The 21,042-nt window shown below is 44.1% G+C and overlaps 2 protein-coding genes across 2 annotated transcripts in view; both read right to left on the reverse strand.

Annotated features, from left to right (window-relative positions):
* The window catches only part of Ptprn2 (protein tyrosine phosphatase receptor type N2), a 707,251-nt gene that overhangs the window by 509,572 nt on the left and 176,637 nt on the right, over positions 1-21,042 (reverse strand). The window contains exon 3 of the mRNA XM_075948076.1: positions 13,881-13,994. Within this exon, the coding sequence (XP_075804191.1) occupies positions 13,881-13,994 (114 nt within the window). The remainder of the gene's footprint in view (positions 1-13,880; positions 13,995-21,042) is intronic.
* Ncapg2 (non-SMC condensin II complex subunit G2) overlaps positions 1-21,042 on the reverse strand; it is a 564,457-nt gene that overhangs the window by 280,202 nt on the left and 263,213 nt on the right. The gene's annotated exons all lie outside the window — the stretch shown is intronic.

Genomic DNA, 21,042 nt, shown 5'->3' on the forward strand with positions numbered 1-21,042 from the left:
GAGCTATACATTTTTCTCTTCACCCTTCCCTTTCCCTCCCCTTGCCTTCAACCCTCTCCCATGGTCCCCACGCTCCCAATTTACTCAGGAGATCTTGTCTTTTTCTGCTTCCCATGTAGTTTAGATCCATGTCTGTCTCTCTTAAGGTCCTCACTGTTGTCTAGGTTCTCTGGGATTGTGAATTGTAGGCTGGTTTTCTTTGCCTTACATCTAAAAGCCACTTATGAGTTAGTACATATGATATTTGTCTTTCTGGGTCTGGGTTACCTCACTTAATATGATGTTTTCTAGATCCATCCATTTGCTTGCAAATTTCAAGATGTCTTTTTTTCTACTGTGTAGTACTCCATTGTGTAAATGTACCACATTTTCCTTATGCATTCTTCAGATAAGGGGCATTTAGGTTGTTTCTAGGTTCTGGCTATGATGAATAATATTTCTATTAACATAGTTGAGCACATGTCCTTGTGGTATGATTGAACATCCTTTGGGTTTATACCCAAAAGTGATAGTGCTGGGTCTTGAGGTAGGTTGTTTCCAAATTTTCTGAGAAATCAACATACTGATATCCAAATGTGCTGTACCAGTTTACACTCCCACCAGCAATTCAGGAGTGTTTCCTTTACCCCATATCCTCTCCAACATAAGTTGTCATCAGTGTTTTTGATCTTGGCCATTCTTACAGGGGTAAGATGGAATCTCAGAGTTGTTTTGATTTGCATTTTTCTGATAACTAAGGATATTGAGCATTTCCTTAGGTGTCTTTCAGCCATTTTAGATTCTTCTGTTGAGAGTTCTCTGTCTAGGTCTGTACCCCATTTTTATATTGTATTAATTGGTTTGTTGATAACCAATTTTATGAGTTCTTTGTATATTTTGGAGATCAGACCTCTGATGTGGGGTTAGTGAAGATCTTTTCCCATTCAGTAGGCTGCCGTTTTGTCTTATTTACTGTGTCCTTTGCTTTACAGAAGCTTTTCAGTTTCAGGAGGTCCCATTTATTAATTGTTTCTCTCAGTGTATGTGCTAACAGGGTTATATTTAGGAAGTGGTCTCCTGTGCAAATACACTCAAGTTTATTTCCCATTTACTCTTCTGTGAGGTTCGGTGTGGTTGGCTTTATGCTGAGGTCTTTGACCCATTAAAACTTGAGTTTTGTGCATGGTGATAGATGTGGATCTATTTTCAATCTTCTACATGTGGATATCCAGTTATATCAGCACCATTTGTTGAATATGCTTTTTTTTCCCATTTCATACTTTTGGCTTCTTTGTCAAACATCAGATGTTGGTACGTGTGTGGATTAATATTTGGGTCTTTGATTTGGTTCCATGGGTTCTTCTATCTATTTTTATGCCAATACCAAGTTGTTTTCAGTACTGCAGCTCTGCAGTAGAGCTTAAAGTCAGGGATTGTGATGCCTCTAAAAGGTCCTTTATTGTACAGGATTGTTTTGGCTATCCTGGATTTTTTTTTCCCATATGAGTACTGTTTTTTGAGGTCTGTGAAGAATTTTGCTAGAATTTTACTGGGCATTGCATTGAATCTGTAGATTGCTTTTGGTAAGATTGCCATTTTTACTATGTTAATTCTATCTACCCAAGAACATTGGAGATCTTTCCATTTTCTGGTGTCTTCTTCAAGTTCTTTCTTCAAAGATTTAAAGTTCTTGTCATAAAAGTCTTCCACTTGTTTGGTTAGAGTTACTCCAAGATATTTTATGCTATTTGTGGCTATTGTAAAGAGTAATGTTTCTCTGATTGATTTCTCAGCCCGTTTATCATCTGTATACAGGAGGACTACTGACCTTTTTAGTTAATCTTTTATCCTGCTATATTACCGAACATGTTTATGAGTTGTAGAAATTCCTTGGTAGAATTTTTGGGGTCTCTTATGTAAACTATCATATCACCAGCAAATAGTAAGAGTTTGACTTCTTCTTTTCTGATTTGAGCTCCTTTTGTTGTCTTATTGCTCTAGCTAAGACCTCAATAACTATATTGAATAGATATGTAGAGTGTGGACAACCTTGTCTTGTTCCTGATTTCAGTGGGATCGCTAGGAGTTTCTCTCCATTTAGTTTGATGTTAGTTTGTGGAGTTTAATGTGTAATTTAAGCTTTAGAAATTTTTTTATATAAACATGAAGGTGCCCTTTTATTCGGGGCATACATGTTCAGTATTTAGATTTCCTCTGGATGAATTTTTCCTGTGACTAATATGAAATCTTCTTCTTTGTCTTTTTTGATTGATTTTAATTTGAAGCCTATTTTGTTAGATATTAGGATAGCTATACCAGCTTGTTTCTCAGGTCCATTTGATTGAAAAAAAAATTACCAACCCTTTATTCTAAGGCGATGTCTGTCTTTGAGGTTGAAGTGTGTTTCTTGTATGCAGCAGAAGAATGGATTCTGTTTTCAAATCTAATCTGTTAGCTTGTGTCTTTTTATAGGTGAGTTGAGTCCATTTATATTAAGGGATATTAATGACCAGTGATTGCTAGCTCCTGTTATTTTAGTTTTCATTGTTGGTGATGATATTTTGTGTTTTTCCCTTCTTTGGGATTTGCTGCTCTGTATCTCCCATCTTTTGATGCACATATGTGTTACCAACAAGTTCAAAGTGGTTGCTATCTTCTGCAAACTTAGTCCAATCGGCATAATGTCAGTGTAGACCAGTGTAATATTTGTGGAAGAGACAGATCAACATCCCTTCTGTAAGAATTACAGCTCAGATGGAAAGGTATTCTGGCAGCCAGGGACCAAGGACTACCACAGAGTCACACCATATAACAAACATCACAGAAGAGATTTATTGGGAGGGGGAAAACAGGAGGAGGCTGCCTCTTCTTGGGCGAGAAGCAGCAGCAAACCAAACAGGATATAGAGTTTCTTGGGAATGGGGTAGATCTATTTAGGTTGGATACCTTTCTCTTCCGAGCTGTAGGTATTCACTGGGCTCCAACTGCCAGGATAGCTTTCTATCAGAGCTGTAACACTTACTTTTTGGTGCTGAAACTCGGGACTGACTAGATATTTACCATTAGTTTTTCTTTCAGTTCATCCAGCATCTCCTTAGGGTGGCTCAGACCATCCTTTAACTCCAGGGACAATTAGATTCACTGGGCCACTATAAGTGCTGCACAATAGGAGAGGATTAGATTCAGTAACAGCAGAGAGAAGTGGCCTTTGTCTCTTCCTCAGGGAGGAAGGTTGCTTCTATGTCAACCAGTCAGGTAGAGTAAAAGAAAAGATCTGACAACTCCAGATGGATCTCCAAAGATGTAAGAAATGGTTTGATTCCTCTGGCTAGTGACTCATTGACAGTCCAATATGGAATTGGATGCTACCTTCCTTAGCCCCCTTTCTTGTATTTCTTACTCCTACTAAAATCCTGTCTTATAAGCTTCTTGTCTAGATTTTTTCAACAACAGATACAAAAGATCACTAACCAGAGTTTTAATAGGTTGCAATTACAGAATGATAGGCCTCTAGCTACAGAGCCTGAGACCAGCCACTCATGATTATTCCCTGATGGTGAAGATCAAGTTCACCCATAGGACTTCAGTGCCCTTATTCAACAGGATGTAGTCTAATGGTAACACCATCCCCTTTCCTGTGACCTGATTATTTATCAGTAATAAACACAAAAGAGTGGAACGTAAGCCCCTGAAGGCACATGAGTGACCTGTGGTACACCTTAAAGGCCATTGCTAAGACTTCTACCTGTGTGGTGTGAGCCACAAATACTCTACATCGAAAGCACAGCTGACAGCTGACTAGACAGACTCACAGAAGTGTTACCTCTAATGCACCACAGACTCACAGGAGTGTGACCTCTAACGCACAACAGACTCACAGGAGTGTGCACTCTAATGCACAGCAGACTCACGGGAGTGTGACCTCTAATGCACAGCAGACTCACAGGAGTGTGCACTCTAACGCACAGCAGACTCACGGAAGTGTGACCTCTAACGCACAGCAGACTCACGGGAGTGTGCACTCTAATGCACAGCAGACTCACGGGAGTGTGCACTCCAATGCACAATGAGTCTGCAAAGCTTCAGGAACACTTTATCTTTTGGATAGTCACTGTCATTTCTGTAGAAATCTTGTGAAATCATGACATTTCTCCCTTCCATAATGAGATTCATCCCAAAATATCCCATCAGTGTATAATTCATTCTTTAAACCTGACTTTTGCTGACCGGCAACTGGATGACTTGTCCCACACCATGGAGCCCTGGTGTAAGAGTATTCACTCAGCCAAACCTTTGTTCTCATAGTCAAATCTACATAAAGCCAGTCCCCCACAGTTATCCTTGTAGACAGGACTGATTGACAAGAAAGCAGCCCTGAGCAGGAGGCACTGAACAGAGGACACTATGTCTGCTCTTAGTGATCCACAGGTCTGGATAGCCCTGGATTCTCTAGCAACAGACTCAGGAAGGTGTAACCTACTGGCCTTTGCTCTAACCTAAAAAGCTATAAATATTCTGTACTTACACTTCACATTGGTTTCAATTGACATAAGATCATAGCCCAGGAGATTAACTGTTAATGCCTTTACTCCTAGAGGCACAAGAAAAAGGTTTGGGTCACTAAACCAGCCCCAGAGAAAGAAATTCCTTCTTACGTGGGTTCTGGCAGACCTCACTGGAGCTGGAAGCAAAGTGTCCAAAGAAATTCCCTTTAACTCAACTAGTAAGATGCTGCTGCAGATGAAGCACTTTTGTCTTCCTCCCAAGGCAGCAGGTTGCTACAGTTACCACAATGCTGTGTTCCCAGCCACTGGAAGAAGTGGAGGTGCTCAGAAAGAGCAACAGCATGGCTGCATTTTTCTACAGTTATTAATCACAAACTTCTAGCTTATGTAATTGCACTTAAGAAATGTAGTTAGTGCATAAAATCTTCTTAGAATTTTGTATTGATCCTTTTTAATCCTCCCAGTATCTGCCGGGGAGCTTGACAGCCATGCCTCCCCCTCTGAAACCAAAGGTGCCTACCTTGTCAGTCTTCTGCCTATCCTACTAGCTCTAAAAAATGCATGCTTGTTAGCTATGTCTGTGGGTATAAAACTGGAAACCTTGTGGGATGGGTAGAACAGGGAAAGAAGAACAGTGAGGAAGAACACTAAGAGGGAAACACCCAGAGAGCACTGGAAAGAGCATAGGAGAAGAAAAGAGACATGATTAAAAAGACTTATGTGAGCTAATTTATTTTATTTACCCTCATATATCTTTACCCGGTTTTTGCCTGCTATAGCAATCCTTCTGAATCCTGAGATGTGTAGTGGGGCTTAACCCCAACATAATCCTTGAAACCTGTGAAGTCAGGGGTCCTTAGTCTAGATAGTTAAGTTTGGCCTTAACATCAGGGGAACTGGGAGAAGTGGACCATAGAGAGTTGTTTTCCATCTGGGGTCTCGGGATCCAGAATGGTTTACTGTAAGAAAGTCTTTGTCAGGATGCGGTCTGGAAATTGAGATAAGCTATCATGTCTATCCTGAGTGACCTCTAGGATTTTTTTCATAATTTACTTCTTTAAAAATGGTTGAGCAGGAGACAAGTTACAAACTGATCCCTAGCAATAATGCCCCCTAGGATATTATAATTTCATTCAGGGTCCTGGTCTGATGGGCAGCCCGTCACTGAGAAGGGAGAAAGGGAAACCAGAGAGGCTGGAGAGGAGAAGGGACTGTGCTGCTGGTGTGATGGAAATAGTGGCAGAATCATCTGGTTTAGGCTCACGGCTAGCAGGAGTTGTTTTCCTTGGATGGCTTATGTCACGTGGTCACCTTTATCACAATGGATTGAGGTCACATGGCCAAGTCCATCCTTTCCAACCAGAGCAAAAAAGACTGTCAGCCACATGGCTACCTCCATCCCAGTGGGGGGACAGCAGATAAGGTGGCAGCAAGTCACAAGTTTCCTTTAAGATTGTGTATGCATAGACTTTTAACTATGAACACTGGTGTTATGAGTTTAAAATTAATCTTTTTGTTACAGATTTTACAGTGTTTAATCAGGTTCAATATGCTTACAAATCTTGAGGTACAGGAAGTTTACACATGGTTTTACAACTCTTAAGGTGAGATATGTATCTTAGCAAAAGTTTCAGAGAGTTAAACCAAAACCAAAAGAGTATGAGATAAGTAGCAATGGTCCCTGTTGGGAATAATCTGTCCCCTTATTTTGTTTTGCTGTCCTTTCTCTGTCTCACAGCAGATGGCTAGCCTGATATGGGACAGAGATTTTAGAAGAAACCTTTAAATAAGCATGCTTGGGTCTATAGTAGGAGGAAGCCATACCCTAACTCTAGAGCCAGGTTTTAATTCAAGTGGGACAACATGAAACAAGTCTAAAGCTATTCATACCTCAAAGATGCCTGATTCCCTCTAAAACTGAATTTAGTAAGCTGAGAACAAAGAAGCAATAGAGAGGAAATTTTTGAGTCTGACTTTAGACAAAAGATGCTGCAGGAGGGAGCTGAGAGAAGCACCAGCCAGAGAAGAGTGTGTGCAGGGTGTGCACATGTTGCAGCTGGCCTACTCCTTTGCTTTCCCCCCTCCTGCTGCTGGGTCTCACAAACCTTACAGATCCATCTATGGTAACATAACAAACAGAATATTTACACAAACAGGGCTTGTAACTGAGAATAGGGAGTGGGGAATCTCCATTTCCCCAACCACTCACAGTATTTGTAAAGGTCTCAAATATTAGGATCTAAGGAGCCATTAAATTGATGGCCCTTTGGATTGATTGTCTAAGGGAATTGAAGTCAAATTTTACTGCAAAATTGAGTACATTTATTGCCCTTCAGATCAGTGTCAGGTGGAGAGGTTGGAAATTTTCTATGAAAGATCCCAAGGGGAAATGAGCAGGTACGGAAGGCACATTCCCATGGATGAGAGAAAAGGAAAATGTCACTGCAGCCTGCAGTTATGGGTATCCCCATGGCTCAGGGAGGACCGAGTGAGGACAAAGTCATTCAGGGGTGTTATCACCACATTCAACAGGGGTCCAGGGCTTAGCCCAGCTAAGCCCGTGAAAAGACTCATGGTACCAGGGCTTCCAGAGAGGTGAGAAGGCAAGAACGAAACCAAGCTCTAGGAGGGGCGGGTCTCATCTACAGGAAAGGGCTCAGGAATGGTGTCACAAAAGCCATGAGGGCCTACTCCAGGGGGGAAGGTAGGAGAAGAGACCAGGAAAGGGCACAATAACCCAGTTGGGCCTAAGGAAACTGAGGGATTACAGCTCCAAGATTGGGGTTGGGATCAGGTGAAGAGGGCCAAACATACCCTTAAAGATGGTAACTGGGGTTACCTCCACTTCCAAGAGTTCTAGAGGGGTACCAGGATGCTCAAAGTCACTTCCTCAGTCTCAGGGAAACATTTACACAGACCAGAGGAGAAACATACCTAGATGGTGCTGGTGATAGGGTGCTGAGTGATTGGTGAGCCAGAAGGCTGAGTCTGTTGCAGATGAACTGGAGATGAGGGATAGGGTCCCAGTGCAGCTTAGACCAAGAGGGGAAACGCAGGCACTAAGACAGCTTATCCGAGCCACAACACCAAATGTAAGCATTACAGCTCAGATGGAGATTGGTGGGATTTCCTGTCCAGAGATTGGGCTTTTTACTCTGTAGGGTAGGGGCATAGTCCAGCAGTTAGGTCAGCTAAGAGTATTCTGTGGGTGGAACCTAGCAGTTAGAGGTCCTTACGGGAGGTACATAGCTACCTGTGTGGCTCAAGGGGCTTTCACCTTTGAACTAAGCTATAACACAGAACTGCAAAATTAATACAGCCTTGAGGTAAAGCTGTAAAGTAAACTGAAAAATGTTTAACAATGACATAGGCTTAAGAATTAAAAGAAAATGGGTATAGACAGTCATAGAAAGAAATGAATAGTTTAAAAATAATAAAGTCTTTAAAGACACAAGTAAAGTAATAAAAAAAAAGATAAGTCACGTAGAGATGGGAAATAGGCAGGGAGTCTGGATCCTGTATGTTGTTGAATTGACTTTGAAAATTTTGATTTTGATTGATGATAAGCAAAGCACATGGGATTGAAAGAGAGACTGATGAATTAAACCAGCACAGATGTTTTAATAATGCCTTAACTTTAAGAAAAGGTTTTGTTTGTTTTCACAGGAAACAAGGGCTGTGGATTCCTTCCGGGTTGATATGGATCAGGTTTGATTGGGAAAGACCTCCTGAATCTTGACAGGTGATATATATCAACAAAGGTTATAGCTGGCCATTTCAGGACTTGGCCATTATTTCAATTTTCTCAGGGACCCCCTAAAGATGCCTTCATCCACAGACTACAAGAAGCAGTCTAGAGAAGATGATACCCATATTCCCAAGAATTGGGTTAGGTAGACTTTGGTTATTTGGTGGGTTGTGGACTTATCATTTAGGGGAATATAGGAGTATAGGCTAAATAGACAACTATAAATCTCAGATATTCTGGGATTGGCATGGATTTTGGTATATTGATACAAATTTTAAATTATTTTTGTTTTATTGTATATATGCTTCTACTCTTGTTTGGGGTATTGTTCTTATGTACATTTAAAATGCAATGTAAAATGAAATGAGTTTAATAGTTAATCTATAATAATCAAACTTGTAGTCACATTAGTTATGTTTTCAAGGTTAAATAGGTATATTTTAAATAGATGACTTCCAAACACTTCAAAGACTTATAAGTATGATATTTGAGATGTTTAATAATATAGGGTTTTTCATTACAATAAGACACATATGCTACTGGCAGCACCAATTTACTTCACAATAAGATGATGGGCATTGCAGAATCTCCATATGGAGTTTGCTTTCGGTGTGGCAAGATTAGCCATTTTGGCAAGAACTGTTTTCCCTTGACAGCTGACAGTATGCTGTACAGACAGACTAAACAAGCCAGACACGGGAAAAAGACTGTTGAATTTTGCCAAGACAAGGCAAGACAGTCCTTAGAGATTCCTGCTTCTCAGAAGAGCCTGCCAGATGTTCTACAGGACACAGAGGAAAGTGACTGATGAACTTTGTCAATAAAAAGTAGGACAGTCCTTCAAATTTGAATTTTCCAACCATAATATTCCTTATTCCATGGGTCAGGGAACCAATGTGGAAATTCTGCTTTCTGAGTTTATTTTTTCCAATAATATATTCTGAGACTAAAGAAATAACCACAGGATGAGTTCAGGGATCCATTGCTCCCACTGTGAGTCAAACTTTATTCAAAACTCAATTAATCATCTGCTCTCTATAACCCCTACTTTAACTAAAGAACCAAATGTTTTCAGAGTCTTCCAGAATCTGGGTCAGTTTTGAGTCAGTATCAAATAGACTCTGGAGTTTTGTTTCCTTTTCCCTAGTACACAGTAGACCTTGTAAAAGACCATAGATCCCTCTGAGAAAGGATAGGAGAAAGGCTAACAGTAAGTCTTAGATATTTTAGCAACTTCTTTCATAGGGTGACCTGGTCATTTTATTTAAGGTGCATGGGTCTAAAATCTGGCTCAGGTCTGGAAACTGGCTTATAGGCCAAAATCCCCTATTAATATGTCTCACTATAAATAACCTTTCTTTGTCAAGAATTTTTCTGCTTATATATATATATTGAACAAAACTATATTAGACCGTCTATCTATTTTATTCCTGGAAACACCAAAATTGATTAGCTAGTCCCAAAGGTTCATACGGATCATGCCATCATAAAAGTTACTACAAGTTAGGCTATTGTAGACATTGCTTTGTCCGTGCTGCCACCTGGGCTCTGCTACTCCAGAGCCCAATTAAACCAGTGCATTTAATCCAGCCAGTTAAGCAACAACACCTCCAACCCTAAGACAATGGTTCTCTACCTTCCTAACGCTGTGACCCTTTAATACAGTTCCTTGTGTTGCAGTGACCCACAGTCAGAAAATTATTTTCTTGCTACTTCATACCTGCAATTTTGCTACTATTACAAATCATAATGTAAAGGTCTGATATGCAGGATATCTGATATTCAATCCCAAAGGGGTCATGACCCACAGGTTGAGAACCACTGCCCTAAGATCTGACACAAGGAACAGAGCATTAATGAAACTTTTCAAATATGCTGGCACCCCTCTCACTACATTACGTTAGAGAATTAGTGAAGGGCAAGTCTTCCAACATCACAGTTTAACTGAGACTTTAAAAAAATACCTTCACATTTAATACCTTAGCCTTAAATCTGGTTATAGGACTAGAGACAACTTGGGTGGGCACTGAGGGGTATCAGTGTTATCTTGCCTGGCATTTCTTTTAAGGAAGGTAACTGCCTGTTCAACAGTGCATGATTAAGTCCCACAAGCAATGGTGGAGAATGCAACGCTGCAGGGACTAGAAGTGAAGTTGTACCTCCTGCTAAGGGTGGAAAGACTCCTTCCTCAGGTGAGATCTTAGGTTTCAATGTACTCAGCCTCATTCAGGTCCCTTTACATGCTTCTAATTCAAGCTATGAAAGCCTATTCTTTTCCAATCAGTGAGTCTGAGACTCACTGTTGCTATAGCACGGTAACTCATGGAAGAAAATAGTCCATCATGCCACAAGAACAGTGACTATTACTGCACAAAGGAGCCCTCCTGACTGGACATGACAGTATCAATAAACTATGGGCATAAAAAATTGTTTCTAATGCAATTTGACAGTTATATCACATCCACTTAACAGCATCAGTGGTCTCTTCCGTGTCTGTGACCTCATCAGCCATGAGATGCGGCCTTGGCTTGTAGAATTGAACTCCTATGGAGTGGGCCATGGAGAGCAATCCATTCAGAAAGCAGTGGGATGAACCCTATTAGAAACGGCACTATTGCACCAGACAGCACATAAAGCATGCAGATAGTATTGACCCACCATATCCATAAATGGACAGGACCATTAGGGACAATTCTCTCCAGCAGACTGTAGAGCATCATCCAGCACTAGGAAGGCTAGACAGCAGGAACAAAACTTCATCTCAGACCCATTTTGGATTTCTCCTATAATGGCTATCCTATAACCAGAACATATTGGGCTTTTCAAAATAGTCTTACTATCTAGGAAGAACAGGGTCACTTCCCAACTGTATTTGTGGCAAGTTCCCTGGTCTAGTGGTCCCCAGGAACACTCCCTCTCCACTCTCTGCACTGAGCAACTATAAGGGCTTTGGACTGGGTGAATAGTCTCCAACTCTGTCACAGCTCTAGAGGCAATGGGACCTGGGAGAATGCAGCCAATAAATGAGGTAGACTAAATTTTATACAACGGCCAACTTTATGCAGAGCATCAGACAATTTATACTCTGAGGGTTAAGAAAAATCAATGAGAAAGTTCTTGTGAGTTCAAGTTGTGTACAATCACAAGGAAAAGCTGCACATGGCAAAAACATGTTTTTACATAGAGGCACATGAAGGGTAAGTTTAAACATTTCATTGAACAACAACAGCAAGCAGTAATTACCACTCTGAAGAAAAACTCATTCCTATCTAGTGTAGGAGGTCCTTCCATCTATGTGTTGCTTTTATTGGTTAATGAATGAAGAAGCTGGCTTGGCCTGTGATAGGGTAGAGTAGAGCTCGGTTGGAGAAAACTGAACTGAATGCTGGGAGAAAGAAGGCAGAGTCAAAAGATGCCATGTAGCCCCACTGGAATCAGACATTCAGGACAGAACTTTACTCAGTAAACCACAGCCTCATGGTGATACACAGATTAAGGAGGTAAGCCACAGCCTCATGGTGATACACAGATTAATGAGATGGGTTAATTTAAGATATGAGTTAGTGAGAAATACGTTTACGCTATCGGCAATAACAGGGAATGGCATATACCAACTCTGTACCCTCTAACCCAGACGGCAATAATGGGTGAGGGGCATGCACCACCTCTATATTCTCCAACCCAGACAGTAATAACAGGGAAGGGCATGTACCACCTCTATACCCTCCAACCCAGACGATAATAACAGGGAAGGGCATGTACCACTCTGTACCCTCCAACCCAGACGGCAGTAACGGGGAAGGGCAAGTACCACTCTGTACCCTCTGATCCAGACGGTAATAATGGGGGAGGGTTGCAATGGTTTGAACAGAAATCTCCACCATAGGTTCACACATTTGAACACTTGGTCGCCAGCTGCTGGTGTTGTCTGGGGAGGCTACAGAACCATTGTAAGATGGAGCCTTGCTAAAGAAATTGCATTGCTGCATTGGGGGTGTTATAGTTTTATAGTATGACACCCCTGCCTCATCTTCTTATTGTGTGCAGGTGAAAATATGAGTTTTCAGCTCCTGCTTCCATGCCTCCCTGGCTGTTGAATTGCTTTCCCCACCATGAAGGACTCTACTTTTCTGGAACTACAAGGCAAAATAAACCCTTCTCATGTTCACTCTTCTAGAAGCTGACTGGAGCAGACACATGCATGTTCATGTAAGGGTTTTCTTGGCAGGTACCTCTTTTTTCCAAAAATAAAGGCAAAACCACCTTTCTATAGGGGACACAGCAATTGCCATTATCAAAAGTTGAAAGAGATATGGGGCTCCCGTCATATCCCTGTGCAGAGACAGACAGATCTTAGGGAGTAAAGGGTGAAAAGGCACAGCTGCTGTGTGTGGTTTCTCAGTAGCCCTTGCCATCCACTGCAGACGTCGGGTTGGGCAGCTTTTCTCCTCTAGGGAGGATCAGTAGGAGCTATCTGGTCCTATATGACATGGACATCAGTGTGGCATCATGGGCCTGCATCTCACTGTAGAGCCTCTTCATTATCTGATCTCATGGACCCTAACCACTTTTCTTTCCCTTAGGATATCATTTCTGGGACACTGACATGGGTTCCAGTGACCAGGAAGTGATAACTAACGCATGCACGGTGACAAGCTTAGGTGATACAGGGTGTCAGTGGAGATGGATGTTGTCCCACACAGGCAACCATGGCAACAGGTTCTCACTGAGGATTAAGGGAGTTTGTGGCAGTCAGTGGAGAAAGGAACATAGACAGATGAGTCATAGAAAAACAGAAAGAGGTGCTCTCCTTCGTTTCCACTGGTCTAATGACCTATCCATGAGTTAACCTAGAAAAGTGCCAGAACACCCAGTACCTCTAGCAAGCCAACATACCTGTCAGTTTCTAAAAGGAGAATGCCTCCAAATCTCACAGATCCTTCACAGCGCAGTTGGTCTGGCATCGGGAAGGATCCAGGGAACAGGTATGACCAATAAGAGAATACTTTGCTTCCCCCAGGGGAGAAATGTGACTCCCAGGAAGTACCGTGGTCACAATGAGAGCACTGTAGTCTCCAGAGGAATATGTGGCCTTGAGGAGAACATGCCTTTGTCCCAGTGTCCAGGGTCACAGCATCTCTCATGCAAGGCTAGATGAAGCATGACTTTATCTTAATAACAGGTTGTAAAACACTGGCCTTCATGATATGGCTTCCCTCAATTGAAAAATTATATATATATATAATAAAATCACACATGACATTGCATGTTATAGCTATAAAATTGTAAATTATTATCAATTTAAAACTTTCCTTCTTAGGCACCTAGAAAAATGGCAGGAATGTACTGCAAGAACACAGTAGAAGCCCTGAACCAAGTCTGACTCTCAGGGTGACATGAGTAACTGCCCTGACCACTGTGATAGGCCACTCTTGGCCATGGTAGCCTCAACATACCTTACTCTGGGTCACTGGAATCTCTGTAATCTTTGTGCGCGTGGGCGCGCACACACACACACAACAGGTCAGGGCTGCTAACCTGAGTCCACACACCCCTGGAGCAGGTCATTCCAGCCTCACGCGGACACCAGAAGCCCAGCTCCCACTATCCATGCTTAGATCAAGGCAGGAAGTGGCCACTCCGCCTACCTGTACGGGAGAGCTTCTGTAAGGTGTCCCTCAGGTGCAGGAGGACTCCTGGTGACACCTCATATTGGTATGTGTCCATTGTTGGAACCTTCTGGCATCTTCCAAACACACCATCTATGGAAATAGAAAGGCAAAGGGCTTGACATGCCATCTGCCAAGGCCAGGAGGGCCCTGTGCAAGGTTCCATTTGGTGATGAGGTGAGACAGAGCACAGCTCAGAGCTCACCAGAGAACACAGAAACCCCGAAGCGCTCAGAAAGGGGCACCATGGAAATGCAAGTGGGAAGGATGGGGCTGTGGTACCGTGCTTTCCTGCTTTATCGGATCATCCTGTACACGTCACACTTTCAATCCACATGTGGTTTCAGACCTGGGTCTGGAACCCAGGGTCTTCATGCCTGCTAGGCACACTCTACCACTGAGCTCCGCTTACAGCCCTTGTCAGTCACGTTCCCATGTGAAACTTGCTTCTAACATCAGACTGCAAAGTGGCAGTCACTGTGGGGATTGTCCCCATGAAGTGCAGAATACCCTGGAAATATGACCATTAATTCGCAGAGGACATAAGGATTGATTGAAGGATTCCCTCCCTAGGCCACGCCGTGGTGGTGCATGCCTTTAATCCCAGCACTCGGGAGGCAGAGGCAGGTGGATCTCTGTGAGTTCGAGGCCAGCCTGATCTACAAGAGCTAGTTCCAGGACAGGCTCCAAAGCTACAGAGAAATCCTGCCTTGAGAGAGAGAGAGAGAGAGAGAGAGAGAGAGAGAGAGAGAGAGAAGATCCCTCCCTGCATGAGCAATGGCTGTGCTCCTGTGCTCCCCGAGGATGCAATAAGGGACAGAAGGGTCCCACTGAGCACTGTTGTTTGTTTGGTTCTCTACCTTTTGTCTGTAATGACAGACTGCTGCCACATCTTCAGTCCACACCTAATTAATTCAGACCTCAATTAGTCTTTTTTAAGCAAACTGTCAACTTTGAGCTGCGCTTTTGGGGTGGGGTGTCACACACTGTAATCACCTTCTTTGGCTCACATGAGGGACTGATTCAGGAGTTGTTGCTTGTCACACAAGGTGGCCATCTGCAGACCCCTGGTCACGGGGGGGAGGGGAAGGGAGGATTTCCCCTTTGTTTACAACAGTCTCTTCTCCAGTGTAGCTAAAGAAAGCCATTTCACTGCAACCAGCTTAATTAGAAGAAGCACATTTGCCCAGTACCATCCTGATGCAAAACATACCTGCCCCTCCCTCCACACCTCCCTCCCCCGACACCACCCTCCACACCGTCCCCCACACCATCTGCCCCCACCCCATCCGCCCCCACACCGCCCTCCCTCCACACTGCCCCCCACACCGCTCCCCACACCGCCCTCCCTCCACACTGCCCCCCACACCGCCCTCCATACCGCTCCCCACACCGCCCTCCTTCCACACCGCCCTGCCGTGGCGTCACCGCCAGACTGTCCTTTCGTGACGCCCCTCTGTAACTCCGGTCCACAGTTCCCACAGTCCCAGGGGAGTCGGCCCAGGCTTCTGTGGACAGTGGCAATAACAACCACTGACCCTGCCGTCAGAGTGCTACTCCAGAATTCAGCTGAGGATGGCCCCAGCTTCTATAGACTCCAGCAGGGCCTGCCCACCGTGAGAAACAGAAAACAGACTCCCACTGTACGCAGGTCAGAGTGGATGGAGATGGAGGGGAGAGAGGGACGGGAGCTACCACCAGCTCACTGACATCGCTGTAGCTGCAAGGGAGAAGTTTGCTTAGAGACACCTTTACAGATAGGAATTAGAGGTAAAAGGTCAGATTCTTCCACTTGAAAGGAAGGCATATATACTTTTCCTGGCATTTTGAAGAGGAAGAAAAAGAGATTTATTTTGCAGATTTACTTGTTGTAACAAGGTCCTGTAGACTACAGCCTCCAAAGGCAAGAATCACTTATACTCCTAACATTACTGTCCCCTAAATGGCCACACAGGCCTGTGCAGGGCCCTGAGGTTCTGTCCAACTTCTGAGCCAAATGCTCTTTCTCCCATTCTCTTCTGGTTTGTGGCACTGTACACGGCCTCTGTCGTGCCACTGCACACATGCATGTACATGCACACAGGCATGCAGCTTCACTCAATTCTGAGTGCAGCATTCACACACACACAAGCTCAGACTCAATCCATACGCATTCATTCATATGCAAGCATTCACACATAGGTGTGCTCACACACGTGCACAGCACTCACTCAAACACACATATGCGCACACAGAATTGCTTCCAGCTGTCGCTTTTCCTAGCATTGCTCTGGTTTCTCTTTATCTTCCACTGCATCTGATGTGATGCCTCCTATGGAGGTGGATTCAGAGATCAGCAACTGCCTAACTGCTGTTCTCCCTGTTCATAAAAGAAAGAGATGGTCATGGAAATGCCTCGCTCCTTCAGCTGGAAAGCCCAGTGGTTTGGAATTTTTTGCCTCATGGCAGATGTCCTGCTGGATAAGGACTTGCTAAGGAGAAGCAGAAGACAGGAACAGACAGGCATGTGTCTTGTGCTCTCTCTACCACTAAACCCATTTTCCAGCTCTGCTTAAGCTCAGAGAACTGGTTTGCTTCCCCAACCGCTTCCATTCCCACCTTCTCTCACAAAGAAAGTGCACACGGGGACATCAGGAGTTTCTGTTGGTGCTAATTTTCCACTTCCAGTGATAGTGACCACATGTTGTCTCACAGAACAGCTCAGAAGCATCAAGTCAGACTTCCAGGAAGTAAGCAAACAAGCTGGCCCATCTCTATGTACAAGGTCTCAGGCCTGAGTGGACAGTCCTCCTAAGAGAGACACGCAGGCCGCACTTGCATCTGAGGAGAATATGGTCCCATATCTAATATGGAGATGCCTAGAGAAATAATCAGGTTGGGGCATCTTCCTGCCTCTGTATGAAGGATGGGTCAGCCCTGTCTCTGGGCTGAAGGAGGCTCACGGTGTAAGATAGTTCTGTCTTCAGTGTCTGCATTATGATAGTCAATCGTTCCAAGATCAAATGTGTTCCTTACTTCTATAGCAATTTTTTCTCAGTTTCTCCTCTTGCCCATGTGTTCGCCCGTTTTATCCCCCACATAACTCATCACTATCCTCCACCTAGCTCTTCAGGAAGACCTACACACTTGGAAAGTAATACCACAGCTTCTGGTGCTTCTGGATTTCAAAGCAGGGGAAGCAACTTGGCCGAATCCTTGTGGCAAGTGAATATACCTATCCAATTTTCTATACAGCTATTCAGGAAAGTGGAATGCACAAAGAATCATCTGATTCTTAAGGGAAGGAAGCAGGAAGAGAGTCACAATTACACTCTTCACAAAAGTATCACGGAGATTGTGTTGCTATCATTACGAAAAAGTCAAGAACATTGCAAAAACATAAGTAGAATTCTTGTCATGCACAAGTGACATTCACCAAGGCTGGGGAAAGCGACCCTACTTGTTTCTTTTCATGGTCCAAAGTAATGGCCTATAGTGCTCATTCAGGCTTGAGAAAGGCTGTACCCAGTAAAACACCGCATGTACTTGCTCAGGAGGAGCCAGTGGCTGTATCTGAACATTACCCCAGAGTGTGATGGGAATCCACAAAGCCCAGGTCATTCAGAGAGCAAATCTAGAACCAAGACATAGCAGCAGAATACACTTTACTTGGAAACTTTGTCCCAGGGACTAGCACAGCCACCTGCAGAGAGTCCAGCTGGCACAATTTAAAAACTAGGCCATCATTCACCATCTACATCTAAATGTGGCCACTCAAATGGCAGTAAAGAAAAGAAGAAGCAACAACAGTGACCACTCATGGTCACATACCGATGCTGGGGTTAAGATGCCCTTGCTGGCCAGGATGCACCAAGGTTCAAAAAGGAGCCCAAGAGGGATATTGTCCTCTTGTCAGGCGATGTAAACACTACTCAGAGCAATAGATGAGGCAGGATACACGTGTGCAGTGTGAGAAAACATGCTGACATACACCCATACAGTGCACATATACATCACTCAGAGTCAGGCACAGGAATACACACTTGTATTTTCACACACCCACAGGGTTAGTGACCGTGACCTGGAGAGGAGCCCTACTGGGTCAGTGTTCAGGACAAGAAGACATCTACATGGTCAGTGTGACCAGGACAGGACCCACTTACAGAGTTAGTGCAGGACAGAGACTCTCACAAGTCAGTGCCCATTCAAGAACCCATGCAGAGGTCAATGACCAGCAAAAGGACCCTTCTGTGGAGCCATGACCTGGATAGAGAACCCACTACAGGGTAAGGAACGAGTACAGGGGCTCATCTTCAGAGTCACTAATCAGGAATGACACCCATCTTCAGGGTAGGTGACAAGGACAGGGACTGTTGTATAGAATCCCCTCTGACCTTGAGATTTCAGTCCTGTGCTCCAATTTGGGTCTCTGTCTCTGTCTCCTTTCATCGCTTGCTGAAGATTAATATTCAGGAGGATGCCTATATGTTTTTCTTTGGGTTCTCCGAATTTAGCTTCTCTAGGATCACTAATTATAAGCTCAATGTCCTTGGTTTATGGCTAGAAACCAAATATGAGTGAGTACATCCCATGTTCCTCTTTTTGGGTCTGGCTTACCTCACTCAGGATAGTGTTTTCTATTTCCATCCATTTGTATGCAAAATTCAAGGAGAGAGAGCACGAGCATGGAACTCAGGACTGCGAGGGGTGCACCCACACACTGAGACAATGGGGATGTTCTATTGGGAACTCACCAAGGCCAGCTGGCCTGGGTCTGGAAAATCCTGGGATAAAACCGGACTCTCTGAACATAGCGGACAATGAGGAATACTGAGAACTCAAGAACAATGGCAATGGGTTTCTGATCCTACTGCACGCACTGGCTTTGTGGGAGCCTAGGCAGTTTGGATGCTCAACTTACTAGACCTGGATGGAGGTAGGGGTTCCTTGGACTTCCCACAGGACAGGGAACCCTGATTGCTTCTCGGGCTGGGGGGGGGACTTAATTGGGGGAGGGGGAGGGAAATGGGAGGCGGTGGCGGGGAAGAGACAGAAATCTTTAATAAATAAATAAATTTTAAAAAAAAAGAATGCCCTCTGAGACTGGAACATTCCATTCAACAGGGAAGCAGGAAGGGAAACAACTTTAAATAGTTCTAGAATGTCCCTGAAACAGGAAATCCCTGAAATAGGAAATCCCTGAAATTGACCAGATTATAAGGCACCTCTCTGTCAGAGTAAACAATAAAAACTGTCCCTCTGAGAGGAACAGGGCTGGACTGCACAGAAGACTCTCAGAGAAGCCAAACTTCAAAGAAGACTGAGCCATACATCGGCTAGGCACAGAAAGCCCCCATGATAGCACCTGTCGACTCACTAGATCTGACTAGTTCTGTCTGAAGCACAGCAGTGCTGCCCAGAGCATGCCCGTGTCACAGCAGAAGGTGGGTGAGGACATACAGAGGTGCTGTGCAGTTGTGCAGTTGCTGGTTGATTCTTTCTATAGGTAGTGGAGTGCCTATCTTTCTGTCATCCAGGAGCATATGTCCCTAACACAGTAAATCCAGCAACATACATGCCACTGCCTGTGAGCAAGGGACCACCTGCTGAGTGGACAAGCCAGGCACGTCATGCGGGAATGTGAGCAGTTCCTTTCTGGAGGTGAGGACATGTTTAGAATGGTGAAGACGGCAAGGGGAACAGAGCTCAAGGACCTCCATCCCAACCACCTTTTCACTTGTTATTCATTAAATTCCCATGCATTACCATAGCACTTTTTATAACACATACCAGGTTAAAAGTCCCCCAAACTCCTGTGTTGAACCCTAAGCCTAAAGTGAGGTCATCAGTGGTGAAGCCTTTGGAAGGGGACTGGCGGGTCATGAGGGTAGAACTTTATAGTGGGATTAGTGTCTTCGGGAACGTACAAGTGATACCCTATCCCTCTACATGTAAGGACACAGGAACCCCTCAACACAGAGAGTCTGCTACTGTCCTGAACTGAGGTCTCCAGCCTCCAGGACATGAGGAGTTAATTTCTGCTACTCCTCAGCCACCAAGGCTAGGGTGTGTGTGTGTGTGTGTGTGTGTGTGTGTGTGTGTGTCCTGTAATCCCATCTTACCCATGTAGAAACCCTGCCATAGTGAGGCTTGCAATCTTTCCTGCTTATCAGATATTGTACTAGTCCAAGAACTGTGTCATCCAGGGACACCATCACTTCAGACATCTGCTTTTGATCTCTTCATAATTTGTTTCCAGTGTTTAGCTTAGAAAAAAGGCTCACTACAGTTAGATAAAAGGGAGACATACCTTAGGGTCACTACAGTTAGATAAGGGGGAGACATAGCTTAGGGTCACTACAGTTAGATAAGCGAGAGATATAGATTCTTCTGAAACTAATGAGATTCGTGTGTGTGTGTGTGTGTGTGTGTGTACACTGACACTTAACTCTCTTATTCTGAGCTAGCCTAACTGATACAGCTTCTTATGCCCCCATGCATGGTGAGAACCATGGTACCCAAAGAAGTCGAGCAGCAGGGCTTCTCTCGGTCGCTGAGCACACGGCAGGCAGGCTACTGGTCCCTCTATCCACTTGCTTCACTAGTCAGAGTGACTCGAAGTAGGAACCTAGTAGAGGAAGCTGGGGAACTGGGGTCTGCTGTTCCAAACCCTAGCAAGCTCAGGAGTGTCGCTCATGGTCACTTGACCTTACCAAGGTCAACAAACTGCCCAGGCGTGGAGGAACAGAGCAAGGATAGGGGTGGGCAGTGTAGGACAAGGTAAGTATGTCTAGTTTCAAGGCATTCCTGCTGATATTCTAGATAAAGTCAAGATAAGCAGATTTTTAAGGGTAATAATTAAAGGGTATTTCAAAACAAATGGGTTTCTTCCCACATTGCTCCCAAGCAACCATGTCTTCCTTCAGAGATGGAGCCATGTCTTCCTTCAGAGATGGAGCGATACTACCTAGCATTGGGCCTACAGCGTGTGGCTTCTGACCCAGTTCCATCACAGCCTTGAGCCACTTTTCAGTTTCCTATGTCCACTACAGTGATGGATGATCAAGTTGGTGTAGCCAGATTTTCTTACAAACCACATAACAGGTCCCTCAAACTACCAGGTCTGTGAAGTCACCCTGACCAACCCACGCCCAGTTTCTGC

The sequence above is a fragment of the Microtus pennsylvanicus genome, chromosome 14 (assembly GCF_037038515.1).
Source record: "Microtus pennsylvanicus isolate mMicPen1 chromosome 14, mMicPen1.hap1, whole genome shotgun sequence".
Taxonomy (NCBI): Eukaryota; Metazoa; Chordata; class Mammalia; order Rodentia; family Cricetidae; genus Microtus; species Microtus pennsylvanicus.